The sequence below is a fragment of the Leiobunum rupestre genome, chromosome 3 (genome assembly GCF_980474605.1).
Source record: "Leiobunum rupestre chromosome 3, qqLeiRupe1.1.hap1, whole genome shotgun sequence".
In the NCBI taxonomy this organism is placed as follows: Eukaryota; Metazoa; Arthropoda; class Arachnida; order Opiliones; family Sclerosomatidae; genus Leiobunum; species Leiobunum rupestre.
In genome coordinates, this window is record NC_143386.1 from 38,546,737 (window position 1) to 38,560,677 (window position 13,941).

The window sequence follows — 13,941 nt, forward strand, 5'->3', positions numbered from 1 at the left end:
TTGTTTACTCAAATCAAAATGATTACCGTAGATAAAGGAAAAATTATACGCTTCATTTAGTGCGTAAAAACAAGCCCCTAAATTTTGTGGTTGAACAAGCACAGATAAGTATGCCTGCTAGAACCAATAAATGTAGTGATATTGTCGCGTTGCAATTTAAAGTACTTATAAAACTCTCTAATGTCTATCATTCCGTTAAGCTTCTTCGTTTATAAATCAAAACCATTTTTCGTTTAGGGTACGTTTGGAGTAGTTTTCTTGCGCGTTTATTAAGAATATAAATAAATTAATAAATTTTGAGAGGGGCTCCTCCTATAAATAATATATTTTGCAGAGGGGATCCTCTTATAATTAATATATTTTGGAGAGGGGATCCTCTTATAATTAATATATTTTGGAGAGGGGATCCTCTTATAATTAATATATTTTGGAGAGGGGATCCTCTTATAATTAATATATTTTGGAGAGGGGATCCTCTTATAATTAATATATTTTGCAGAGGGGATCCTCTTAAAATTAATATATTTTGCAGAGGGGATCCTCTTATAATTAATATATTTTGCAGAGGGGATCCTCTTATAATTAATATATTTTGCAGAGGGGATCCTCTTATAATTAATATATTTTGGAGAGGGGATCCTCTTAAAATTAATATATTTTGGAGAGGGGATCCTCTTATAATTAATATATTTTGGAGAGGGGATCCTCTTATAATTAATATATTTATGAGAGGGGATCCTCTTATAATTAATATATTTATGAGAGGGGATCCTCTTAAAATTAATATATTTTGCAGAGGGGTCCTCTTATAATTAATACATTTTGGAGAGGGCATGGATCCACTTAAAATTAGTAAATTTCAAAAACATTGTAAATCTCAGGGAACTACGCTACATCTCTGTATGGTTGGTCGACTCTAAAACCTTGCAAGAATATTAAGAAAATTCGCTAGCCGATAACCATCTTGATAAAACGGAAACAAACTTTTAACCCCAATGATCCGAAACGAATTTTGGGGTTGCGAAACTCTTACTTAACATTAATATACACAAAAACACCGTTGGAGAAGAAAACAAGTATAAGAAACATCCGAATTTGGCCATAAATTATTTACGGTATAAAATGCCGTAAAAAAATATATTTCGCATGAACCCAGGTATTTCCGAAATAAAAGGGCCAAAAACGCAAGAACTCATTCGACCGAAACTGGCGAGAGTTTAACAAAAAGAGGTAGCTAAGGCCACGGATGCTCTTGTAAAAAGTAACGTCACCTAAATTCTCACACCTCTTAATCGTTTACGAGACGTCTACCTTGAACGAAATTTATTTAAAAAAAAATTACCTATCCAATTCAAAAAAAATTAAGATTTGCAAGACCTAAAGTCCAGTTTGTAAAAGAGGTCAATGTATTTTGCCCCGGGAAATTTACGTGTCGGTATCTCGTAACTCATTAAAAAAAACGCACACAAAATGATCTTCCGCCATCTAAGAATCGATTTTGAAATGAAAGACAATATTAATGGTTTAACAATGTATAAAAATATAATGAATTAATTAAGGTAGAAGAAAAGTTTAAAAAATTTACCCAAAAAATTGTAAACGAATAATTATTTATTTTAAATACTGCCTCAGTATCGCCCTCTATGGCTTCAAACTGCAACTATTCACGCAAGTTTAAGCGCGAATATACGAAATTTCAATTCGTAAAAAGTTATTTATTTAAACACAACGTGAAATATTCCAACTAACCCGTTATTGGGATGGCGTACAAACAGTGGTGTAGCCAAGGGATATAGTGCACGCTTCCCCCGAAATGTAAAGTTGTATGAACAATTTGTTTTATAATTTTTCTTTAACCAATTACGCCATTGTGTACAAATCAAATGTTATCCGGTTATGAAAAAATTGTAAGAAACCACCGCAGGATTGCCAGGTTTTTCATTGAAATTCCCTGAGTTTTACCATTTCTAGAGATTTTCCCCGCCTTGTTTTATGCCAAAATTTAGAAAATGATACCATCCCCCTTCGAAATGATTCAACAATTCCAAATCACTTGGCATAATTAACAATTTAATAAAAAAAATTTACAGATATGGTATTATTATTACGTAAAAAGAAAACTAAAAGTTAAGGAAACTTCGATTAAAACATGCTTAAAACATATTAATTACATAATTGCCTATTGGTAATGATCATATATACTGCATTATCTATTTGTTTCTCTTAAATCCTTTTATTTATCACAGTGCCTAATGTCATTCAAAGTGTGCTTTTTATGATAGAAGCAAAAAAAACAACGAGGATTTTTTTTTATAAATTAAACATTCTCTTATCTTAATAACATACCGGACAAGCTAGGAAAAAATTAAATATATTTATATAAAAAATGGGAGTGAAATCACTTTGAATTAGTGGAAACGGCAGCACCCGGGTATATAACTTCTCCAGCAAAAGACAAAACGCCTTCGATAGTCAATTTGCAGAAGAAACAGTCTCTCTGGTGCAACAAATGCAACGAAATACACGAACGGCAGGATTGGTGTCCGCAAGGTTGAAAAGTGGCGGACTTGGGGTTCGCGTAACAAATGGTACATAAAGTTTCTTCGTCGACGATGCTATTTGATTCTTCTTGTTGAGCTAATTTATATCGTGCGTGTAACATGCTGGTAACTCCGCGGAACTGTTCCAGTTCTTGCAGGCTCACTTCGGAGTAATTCTTGAGGCTGAAGTAGGATTTACTAGAAGCCGGTGTTCCCTCCGATGGACCATCCTGTTCCATCTCTTCTGGCAGTAGAAAGTCGAGAGATGCTGGTTGGAAACTGGGTTCAGCCAATAGGGCCTTAATGGCTCTTTCTTGACTGGCGGATTGTCCGTTATCCACCAAGGACAACAGAATACCGGCCACGGCGACCAAAATAGGGAAATGGTTAACGGTTTCCAAACCAGGGATGTCCATACTGACGACTAGCTCGAAACAGCCGAATCGAGAGGTGACTCGGTTAAGTACTTGGCATAGGAGCTGGCACAGGCGGGTTAGAAGTATTTCCGCCGACGGCCTGGCCCAGTTGGTCAATAATTCGGGATCTAAGTGGACCACCATCTCCAGAACCCTAAGAAGGGCCAACGCCAGGTCGAAACAAGTGGCGCAAATCTTCAACTGTCTCGAATCTATGAAAACTCTCTCGGGACGGTTTGTGGCATTCTGGATTTCCTGCAACATCCCAATAAACTCCGAAAAGGCCCAGTTTAGTTGATTGAGAATACTGCTGAGAAAGACTGAGGCGGAATCTGGGTGTTCTCGGAGCCAATCCGTAACTTGCTTCTGAAAGAGGGGAGAAGGGCATGGCCTGTGATGGTTGTTGGAGATATCCTCGTTTTTCTGCCGGGCCTTGACCCCCAAGCGTTTGACTAGATGCGGCGGTATAGTGTATCGGAAGGCGAACCCGCAACCCTTCCACAGCCTCACCAGTATCCAATTTGATTGGGCCCACGCTCTGTTCTCGTAGGGTTGCAAGAGCGCCTTGACCATAGTCAACTGCGTGAACAACGGCATGTTCTCCAAAGCCTTGAGCGTGTTTGGATGGCAGACGAACGCGGCAAAAGCTTGGACTAGACTATCTTTTAAGTCCGCGTTGACGATCCGAGCGTTGGCGAAATTGTGAGCCAGGAAAGATCCGAATTGAACCAGCGTTTCTTCCCAGCCTGGCAATTCTTCAACCGGAAGTGATATTGTAAAAAAGGATCGCAGAGCGTTGCACGCTTTGATGCAGGCTTCCACGTAGAAGTCCGGTACGAAGGCGAAGAAAGGTCCCGACTGCGAAGCTTGATCGAGCGTTCTGAGTACAATGTGAAGCAGCCAGTAGACGTCGTCCCGGGTTTCTTTGCAATAAATTACCGCGCATACCCAGGCAAAGTGTCGGCTCTGTTCGTTAAGTTTCTTCGTAAATACTTCCCTCGCCTGCAACAGCGACGGCATAATTTCGGTTTCACAACTGCTCAAGCGAGAGTCCACGTCCTGCAAGGCAATGACGTACTCTTGCATGGACTCTCTAACCATGCACATCTTCTCCAGCTGTCTGTGAGCCGATATGACGTACAGGCGGATAACGCCGTCCAACAGCTCGATTAATACTTCGTAGTCATCCTTGTCGCGTCTGGCGGAGTGAGATTCCGCTTTCTGGAAATGATACGTTTCTAATTTTTCCGTCATCCTGGTCTCCGATCTCTCGGAGGTGTCCATCGCTTCCGGTTGGCGACTTTTGATGGCCGCCTTTAGCTCTTCCTGATATAGTTTCTGGAGGTGAGACAAGAGACCTCCGACTCGATGAATGTCGGAATAATTTATGGACCCGTTGTAAAAAACTTCAGTGGGTACAAAAAGGTTTTCCTTGCTAATGAAAGAGTTGCAGTGGTGCATACCCTTGAGGCAATCGAGGTGTTGCCTCAATAGCTTCACCAAGTGGTGAAAGAAAGCTAAAGCGACCGATAACGGGCACAAATGCACCATCGGTATACGACTGCCCCCGGAATTTTCTTTTAAAAAATCTGAGAACTTCTGTAAGAAAATTGATCGACAGCTCTGTTCCCCCTTGAAAGATGTCCGGAAGAGTTGTTGAAGTATTTGAAACTGAATGGCTTGAAGATGAGATATTCTACGACCCAAGTTTTCGTAGGACATTTTGTAAGCTTCTTTACGTTGTAGTTCATCCTCGCATATAGTTTCCTTTCCAGTTTCGTACCAAATTGTTGGAATTATTTCCTCTAACACGCAGTTATCAAGGGGTTTAACTTCTAAAAACACTGGAAATTTCGTTTTATCAAAGAGTACATTTTGCAGCAAGTAGAGGCACGTGTTTTCGTGCTGAAGAACGCCTAGGGTAAGCAATAAATAACAGTTTTGGTAGTAAAAAGTAACTGTAGATTGTGAAAATCTGTAACCAATCAGTAACGACACGACCAAATGTTCTAAGCATTCCCCAATTTCATTGGTGTCCATCAATGTCCACATGATATCCAACAAGGCTTGTATCTTTGGGTTGCGTTTAATCCATTCCATTTGAGGAAGCTCCTTGAACGCATTCGGTTCGATATTGCATAGTTTGAACAGAAAAGGCAGGAAACAGGCTTCCGTAATGTACGGAGACGCAAGCAAGGGCCCCAAATGCTGCATTAGCGGCGTAACCAACAACAGCATACTAGACTTTTTTCCCCTTTCGGGTAAATGCATCCAGCCGTGATGTTCCAATATCATCTGTTTATTCATAACATCCGTATCTTGATCGTAAAAAGGCAAAAATCTCTCCAGCCAAATCAGCAATTTGTCCGCCTTTAATTTTTCAGTCCAGGGTAGATCTTCCAACGGAGAGTAACCAGGAACGGGATAACGAAATGGCAGTGCTCCGAAATTGGCTACTAGATTTTCATTCAGTACCAAACTAACAGCCGGGAAATAGGCCAATCCTGGACCAGTCCTTATTTTATCAAAGGCCTCTCCCAACCATTTTCCATTGCGGTAAAAACTACATTTTCCATTATCTAAATCTATGGTGCAACCAATGATATCTCCGGTTAGCCACGGTTCTCCATACTTTGACGTTACCATATTCCACTTCTGAACTCTGTTACCATCGTAGCTATAAGAATCGGGAGTATCTCCGATACCCTTCTCTTGAGAAAATTTACAGTTAACAGTAGCCCATCCAACTTGCATAACTCCTTTTGATCCCAACATTAATTCATACTGCCATTTCCCTTCTAAAATACAACAATTAGCGCGAATAGAGCTAAAATTACTTTGACTAGAGACGCCTAACCGGTCTTTATCTATAACCAAGCTGCCAACATTACTGGAAACATCAAACATGACATGTTTTGGGCCTAAACGCCCTTTAAAACGTGGGGGTGGAGGACATCGTGCTATGGCAGTTTCTAATTGAAAGTTAATATAGTCATCAAGATTGTCCAAGGTTAAATCAGCATTTATAGGCCGTAAACTAGGAGTCCCGTCACTCAAAGTCGAATCAGAGTATACGTATGATAATACCCTTCGACTCCAGTCTTGAGCATCATCTTCGAGATAGTTCTTCCAAGGATATTCGCCAATTGAATAATCCATACTTAATTAAAACACTGAGTTTCTTTCAATGATATTTCCCTCTTAAGCAGGCTGCTATTTTTACAACAGTTTCATTTCGAAAATACTCGATTTAAATAGAACAAGCATTTTTTCCACTTCCTTGATATTCTTTGTCCTCCAAGAAGAAATTATAAGCCTGGGTAGACTTTTCACAAGGCCTTTTGAAACGGGTTTTCCTGAAAGAAACACGACCTTTCAAAATCGTTTTCGCATTGCTATTTACGGCCCGAATGTTTAAAACTGCGACCAAAAATAAAGAAACCAATTCATACCTGAAATTTAATGCGACGTAGAATCGACGATTTTATCCAAATTTATTAGTTAAAGACGTTTCAATTAGCTCAATACTTTTAACGCTGCAGTACTAGCCTCCCTTCGCAACAGCTTGGCAGAATTCGCAGGAAACGTGAAAGGAAACGCACCTACGCGAAAACGAAAGAGTGGAAAACTGGATTCGTATCGCGCATATTTATCGATAGATGGCGCGAGGCAACGCCGTTACGCGAAAACGAAAATAGATGGCGACGCTGTTTCCATTTAGAGAGTATTTCTCGCAGTTTTTTTTTTTCATTTTTTAAAGGCAAAGGCCTACTTTACGACCCTCATTTTTCAAGAATTTTTAAACGGGTTCTTCAAGAGTGTCTTCCACAGACCACTCGTAACCTGGAATATACAATGGAAGAACACCTGGGATTTCGAAATCAGAGGCCTAGGTCGATACCTGCTAAAAAAGCACTTTCACTATTTTGACAGGAACCCAAACAATAGTTTAAGCTCCCCCTTCGCTGTGAGAAATAGACCGCATCGTTAGGTTAGAATGTCAAGTGTTTATAATCAAATTTGGAACGCAGCGTCGTCCATATATATGTATATATAAATATAAAATAGTAAATCATTTGCAATGAAACGATATATTAAATATGGGTTAGAACCTATTGTGGTTAAGCCTTTGTACCTTTGTGGTTGAATGGAATGCGCATTGCGCAGGGGTGTGAACCGGGAAAAACGTTTCATTGAAATTACAATACAAATTTGTTTTATTTTTTTTTAACTTTCACGCCTGTTAGAGGCTAAAACCAAAATTTGGCCGATAATTAATATTTTAAACCCTCATCAAAATAAACATAAGGGAATTCCTAACAGCAAATAGCGTTAGTTTGTTCCATGCAGCAAAGAAGGGGCGAAATTAAATTTCCAAATTACCGACAAGGTTATTTTCTTAAAAATACTGACAGCAGGGGCTAGTTTTATCAGTCTGGTGACGGTTGAAACCTTGAACAAAGGGTAATATAATATTTATATTTGTCACGTAAATTTTGTTTAAAAAAAAAACCTTGAACAGAATTGTAAGCTACAACAAGATAAACTAAACTTTATACATTGTACTGCATCCAACCATATCAACGTGCAGCGCGTTATTACAACCAAAATATGGTCATATTCCTAATTTCGTATTCTATGTATCTTCAAATGTTAATCAGTTACTCTAGCAGTCCCTTAAAGTGGATTTTTTTTATACACTTCAATAACATTTTCTTTTTGTACGAAAACTGATTTAAAGTACGATTATTATGTAAATGTTTAGAGACAATGGTTTTGAAAGCAGTGGTGGGCTTTTGAAAATAAAATCTCAGCTCACAAGTCTCTAATGTTAAGAGTGGTTCAGAAAATGCGTTTCTCTCATAGGCACTCACGTCGTCAGTTCGAACGCTTAATATCGAATTGAGCGGCTCATCGAACATAGAAAACTATTTACTGTTCTTTACAACAGCAATGAAAACTTAAACTAATTCTCTCATATTATATATTTAATCAACAAAATAGATTCTAGAACTACTAAATTTAAATAAAATTCTAAGTAATCAACTAATAAAGAACAAAGTTTTTGGGGTAATTAACATTCGCTCGTTTCAGTTTGGGGCGCATCGGGCGCATTCAAGAGTAAGAACGACCGCACCGCACCGCTCGTCTCTCGCTCAGTTAGGGCACGGCCAACTTTGATCACGCGCTGTTCGCGCTAGAGATGCGCGAGACATCAAAGTTGGCCGTGGTTAGGGTGATCGTATCAGTGCTGCCAGATCTTGAAAATCAAATTATCGTACAATGGGCAAAAATTATCGATTGCAGATAAAAAATATCGTACGCCTAAAAATTTGCGGTAAATCTGAATTTTGAGGGAATATTGATATTAAATTTGGTCTCAGACATGTTTACGAGAAAACTAATTTTTTAATAAAGCTTAAATAAAGTTTAGCCTTTTGGAAAAATCTTGACTAAAACCTAAAACTCATTAAAAAGTTGCAGTTTTAATCGGTTTTCTGTGAAATTAAAATATTATCGTACGTGGAGGCCAGGGTTGGCTGATTAAAATCAATTTGATTTAAATTATGATTAAAATCAATATTTAAATCAACTGATTTTTGTATGATTTAAATCATACAATTTATTTTAATGTAGGAATAAAAAATAACAAAAATAGTTTCTTAAAAAATTAAAATAACTGGAAAAGAGCAATTGTATAAAAAATAAAAAAATTCGATTTAACTCAAAGAAATCGATTGATTTGATTTTTATCGAAAATAGCGTTGAAATTATCGTATGGCCCAAAAATGAACTGGGAATTATCGACGTGTACGATAATCATCGTACGTCTGACAACGGTGGATCATCATATCTAAGGTATCGTCACCTTTAAAACGAAGGAAAATTATTTGAAAGTTATCGCTCATTTGAACTTCAAATGCTCAGACCCGCTCTAAAATGAGTGGAGAGCAACTATCATCGTTTAAAAGTAGATACGTAGGAATGTTGGAGTAAATCGGGTAAATTTTTAAGATATGGAAACCCCCGGACAAATTCAGAGAATTTTCGTACAAAACAACTTAAAATTTTGCGAACACCTTCAAGGTTACAGCCGTTTAAACAAAATAATAAACTTAAATTTCCTTGCGAAAATTAAGAGTGAGGAAAAATATTTTCACTGGAAATTTGTGTGTTTTTTTGAAATTAAGTTAATAAAAATAATTTATGTAATTGAAGAATTCATTTCTACAAATAATTTTTATTACGACTGTTTTCACTGTTTAAAGTTGTAAGCTCTAAATATTACGTAGGAAAATATCAGTAGATTTATAGAAAATAATATTAGTTTGTGTTGAAATTGTATAGGAAAGAATAATAAAATTACAGTCAATTCATTGAAAATTATAGATGTTGTTAAAATAAAGGAAACAGAATATCAGAATTTCAAATTATAAGACAAATATTTAGGTGGCTAAAACATACTTTTGGAAGGAACTTTGGTTTAATAAGAAATAATATATTAACCCAATTTTATCGAAAACATCAGAGATATCACGGATTTGCAACTAGATTCATATTTTTATTAGATAACAGTTAGTTTTTAAACCCGATTGAGTAAAAAAAAACAGGAAGTTATTGTCGACAGTTAAAAATTTATGAAAATTATGATTACATTCAAAGCTATTTCACGTTTAAACCAAAATATCGATAAATTTAGAAATTTTAAATCCATTTGATTTCAAAATCTTAAGATATTCCAATCTAGACAAAATGAAATATTAAATAATAATTAAACTTAATAAATATCAATTTGTTATCATACATGTATATCCGATAGAAGTAAGAGTAAGACTGGAAAATAACCATCAATGGTTTCAATATCAATAAAATGAAAAATATTTTTGTTAAATTACCAGCCCGGTTGGACAGTCTACCCGTTAACCCTATACGTTACATGGAGGTGTTTATCACCGATTCTGTTGAAAATCGGGGGAGTCGGGGGTTAAGTAAACCTTCGTGTACCTTGAGAGCTCCTAAAGCAGGTTTACAGGTTTATTGGTTGCCGTAGTTACACACCCTTTTATAACATGGCGGCTCCGACACAGGGCCGGAGCTCAGCATACAGTTTTAGCGATTTAAAGTTATGAAAAGTTACGAAAATTGTGACAAGATTTAGACTATTAAGTCCTCATACAATAAACACTCTACAAACGCAAAACAATAAAAAATAAAAAAACGCACAAAAATATTAAGTCCCCAAAATAGAAGTCGTATTAAAAGTCTTATTAGGCGGCTCAACTTCTTTTCCTTTACACATCTCAGCCACCCTTACTTCAAGTAGACCAATGTCCTTTATAACTAGCATCCTCTGACAAAAATCAAGAAACGTAAAAAGGGTCAGTGCAACTTATCGCGGCGCCATTGTAAAATTTAAACTAGAAATGTAAAAGACATTTTTGGTTGCCATGGCAAAACGAATGGCCATTGAAACTTTTCCCTTTAGGAGCTTTCATGAAGGTCTACGTAACCCCCGAATTTGAACAAAATCGGTGATAAACACCTCGGGATGTCTCCTTGTTAGTCTATTACACCAAAAAAAAATCATTTAAAACAGTAACTTACAAAGAAAATTTGGGTTCAAACAAAAAAAAAATAAACTCGTCAGGTTAGCGGTTAACCCATACTCAAAAGAGGACACAGCTCGTCACCGATTTTCCCCCAAATTAGAAATATTCCTTCCCAATATGGAGACGACAAAAAGGCGAATGCGTCGCCTCGTTCTTTCGAATAAATTGAAAGATAAAAGCGGAATTTTCGCATCCAGGATATTCGGCGAGTCGAGAATCTGTACGTGTTCGGTCATTTGCATCGTTAAATAGTCCTTCGACAACATAAATTTGCCATTGAAAAGCGCCAAATATGTCAATATAAATATGGATAAATATTAACGGGGGGCCATGATGATTCTTACCAGAAGTATATAAGATGACACTAATGAGATAAGTATTCCTCTACCTATCTTGGTAATGTTTTTCCAGGGATGACTGATGTTGACTAATTTAAATTAATTGATTTTTTTGAAAAAATCATTGATTTAAATTAAGGGGCTGTTCACAAATTACGTAACGCAGAAAAACCACTTTTTGGACTCCCCCCCCTCCCCCTCGTAACAAAGAGTAACAAATGGAAAGACCCCTCTTCTTAAATTACGTAACAAATATCGAACCCCCCCCCCTTAAATAATTATAGTACGTAACAACTAATATGCTGGTAATAAAGTACAATAAGATCAGGTACTAAATTTTGTTGTTTGTAATTTACATTTGAAATTACAACTGTATTTTTACGCAACACTTTATACCCATGGGTATGAAATTCTTTTAAACGTGAGTAAACCAATGAAAATGCTTATGTTTTTAATAATTGCGACTGTTTCTGAAAGTGATGAAAATTTTATTCTACGATATTAAAGATAAGATGTGTTACGTAACATTTTAGTGAACCCTCCCCCCCCCCACGTAACAATTCGTAACGCTTGCCAAAACCCCCCTCCCCCCTACCACGTTACGTAATTTGTGAACAGCCCCTAATTTGTTTATTTTTGAAAAAATCATTGATTTAAATTAATTGATTTTTTGAAAAATCATTGATTTAAATTAATTGATTTTTTGAAAAATCATTGATTTAAATTAATTGATTTTTTGAAAAATCATTGATTTAAATTAATTGATTTTTTGAAAAATCATTGATTTAAATTAATTGATTTTTTGAAAAATCATTGATTTAAATTAATTGATTTTTTGAAAAATCATTGATTTAAATTAATTGATTTATTTTTGAAAAAATCATTGATTTAAATTAATTGATTTTTTGAAAAATCATTGATTTAAATTAATTGATTTTTTGAAAAATCATTGATTTAAATTAATTGATTTTTGAAAAAATCATTGATTTGAATTAATTGATTTTTTGAAAAATCATTGATTTAAATTAATTGATTTATTTTTGAAAAAATCATTGATTTAAATTAATTGATTTATTTTTGAAAAAATCATTGATTTAAATTAATTGATTTTTTTGAAAAATCATTGATTTAAATTAATTTATTTATTTTTTGAAAAAATCATTGATTTAAATCATACAATGTATTTTAATGTAGGAATAAAAAATTACAAAAATTGTTTCTTAAAAAATTAAAATACATAAAAAATCTGAGCAAACTAAAATATTAAATAGTAAATAAACTCAATTAAGATTTAATTTAATTCAAGATTAGCTAACCCAAAAGTAAAATATCCGTTAATTATTCGGGAAAAGAGCCATTAATTGTAATAAAAAGATCCGATTTAAAAAAAAACTCGATTAATTTGGAGCCATAAATTGTATAAAATTAAAAAAAATCCGATTTAAATAAAAAAACTCGATTGATTTGATTTTTATTAAAAAAATCAAAAGTGTCAACCCTGTGTTATTTGCTTGAAACTTGTAACTACGCGGGCTCTAATTAATTTTTCTAAAAAGTTTGCGTAGCGAAGACTGTCATATATGGATTTTCTAATACTATTTCATCTTTAAAACAAAAAATATAAAGTAATATAGTAAGTACAGTGGCCCACTCAAATCTTAATTTTTTTAATAGGAAAAATAGGTTTTCTAAAAATATAGGAATTTAAGTAGGACTAATTTTTTTTTCAAAATTATAGGATTTTATAGAACTATATATGCCATTTCTTTTACTAAATTTATGCATTTAAAAACAAAATCTATATTTAGTGAAATAAATCTTTGATTTTCACTTAAAAAATAAAAACTATTTAACCATTTTATGACAAAAATATACTAGTAGCTAACCATGTTAACACTAACAAAAGTATACTAGACTAGAATGACTGTAGTGCAGGAATTTATCTTATAGCTAAATCTAGCAATTTAACTGACGAGGAGACGACCCGAGGTGGTTCTCACTGATTTGGTTCAAAGTTGGGGGATTGTTAGACCTAGATGTAACATGAAACCCGTTAAAGGGAAAAGCTGCGCTGGGCTTCCGTTTTGCCAGGACAACCAAAAATGTTTTTGACAACATAAAATAAGAAAAAGTCTATGTAAAATTACATGCGAAAATGACAAATTTTAATTCGGCAGTTATCCCATCATAAGTTATATTTATATCCACCATTTTTCAAAATGGCGTCGGATTATTATTGGAAAATCCATAGGTCTAATTAACTCGGGCAGATAATGAAACGTAGAAAATTTCTGATTAATCGACGAATATTTACGGAACTTATCGCACGATGAGTTTTATTGATATCCGCCATTTTCCAAAATGGTGTCGGATTTCTATAAAAATCTATTGTACGAATTCATTCGGGCAGATAATGTAACGTAAAAAATCTTAGGTTAATCGGATACAAATTACCTAACTTATTGCACCATGATTTATATTTGTATCCGCCATTTTATAAAATGGCGTCGTTTTTCTATCGAAATCTAAAAATCTGTTTACATCGTTCAGATATTGTAATGTAGAAATTTTAAGATTTATCGGCGAAAATATATGGCAGTTATCACGGCATAAGTTTTACAAATATTTTGTATTATACCTAAAATTTCGACGTATTTATTCAAATTCGCTCGAGTTCACCCAAAATGGTTTGTATTCCCCCCTATTTGTCCAAAGTAATCCAAAAATGATAAATGAACTATTTTTTTAATTTTTTTTAATTTATTGAAGTTTTGCACAGGTCTAACAATCCCCCAACTTTGAACCAAATCGGTGAGAACCACCTCGGGTCGTCTCCTTGTGAGTGGCTGGATTTGAAATGGGCAAAATATCAAAATTATAGGATTTTATAGAACTTTTTAGGTATTTTTCTAAAATTATAGGATTTTATGTTGGTAAAATTATCGTCAGGTTGAGGTTAATAGTAATAGTGAGTGTAGGGAGCTGTTGGCTCGCGTGGCATGAAGGGCTTGCCACCACCCTCCTACGCATTGTAACC

At 35.0% G+C, this 13,941-nt stretch overlaps 1 protein-coding gene across 2 annotated transcripts; it reads right to left on the reverse strand.

Moving 5' to 3' along the window:
• Positions 1-2,060: 2,060 nt before the first annotated feature.
• Positions 2,061-6,553, reverse strand: LOC149951717 (E3 ubiquitin-protein ligase RNF123-like). 2 transcript variants are annotated; one of them, XM_090168154.1, is made up of 2 exons: positions 6,409-6,553; positions 2,061-6,312 (listed from the first exon to the last, which is right to left on the reverse strand). In XM_090168154.1, the coding sequence occupies exon 2, from the start codon at positions 6,113-6,115 to the stop codon at positions 2,399-2,401; it is 3,717 nt and encodes a 1,238-aa protein (XP_090024280.1). In that variant the 5' UTR covers positions 6,116-6,312; positions 6,409-6,553; the 3' UTR covers positions 2,061-2,398. The 2 variants fall into 2 exon arrangements, with proteins under 2 accessions (XP_090024280.1, XP_090024281.1); XM_090168155.1 differs by having other exon boundaries at positions 2,061-6,328.
• Between the last annotated feature and the right edge of the window lie 7,388 nt (positions 6,554-13,941).

Excerpts from the sequence above, each read along its gene's own strand:
- LOC149951717 (XM_090168154.1), bottom strand. The coding sequence starts at position 6,115 with ATGGATTATTCAATTGGCGAATATCCTTGGAAGAACTATCTCGAAGAT.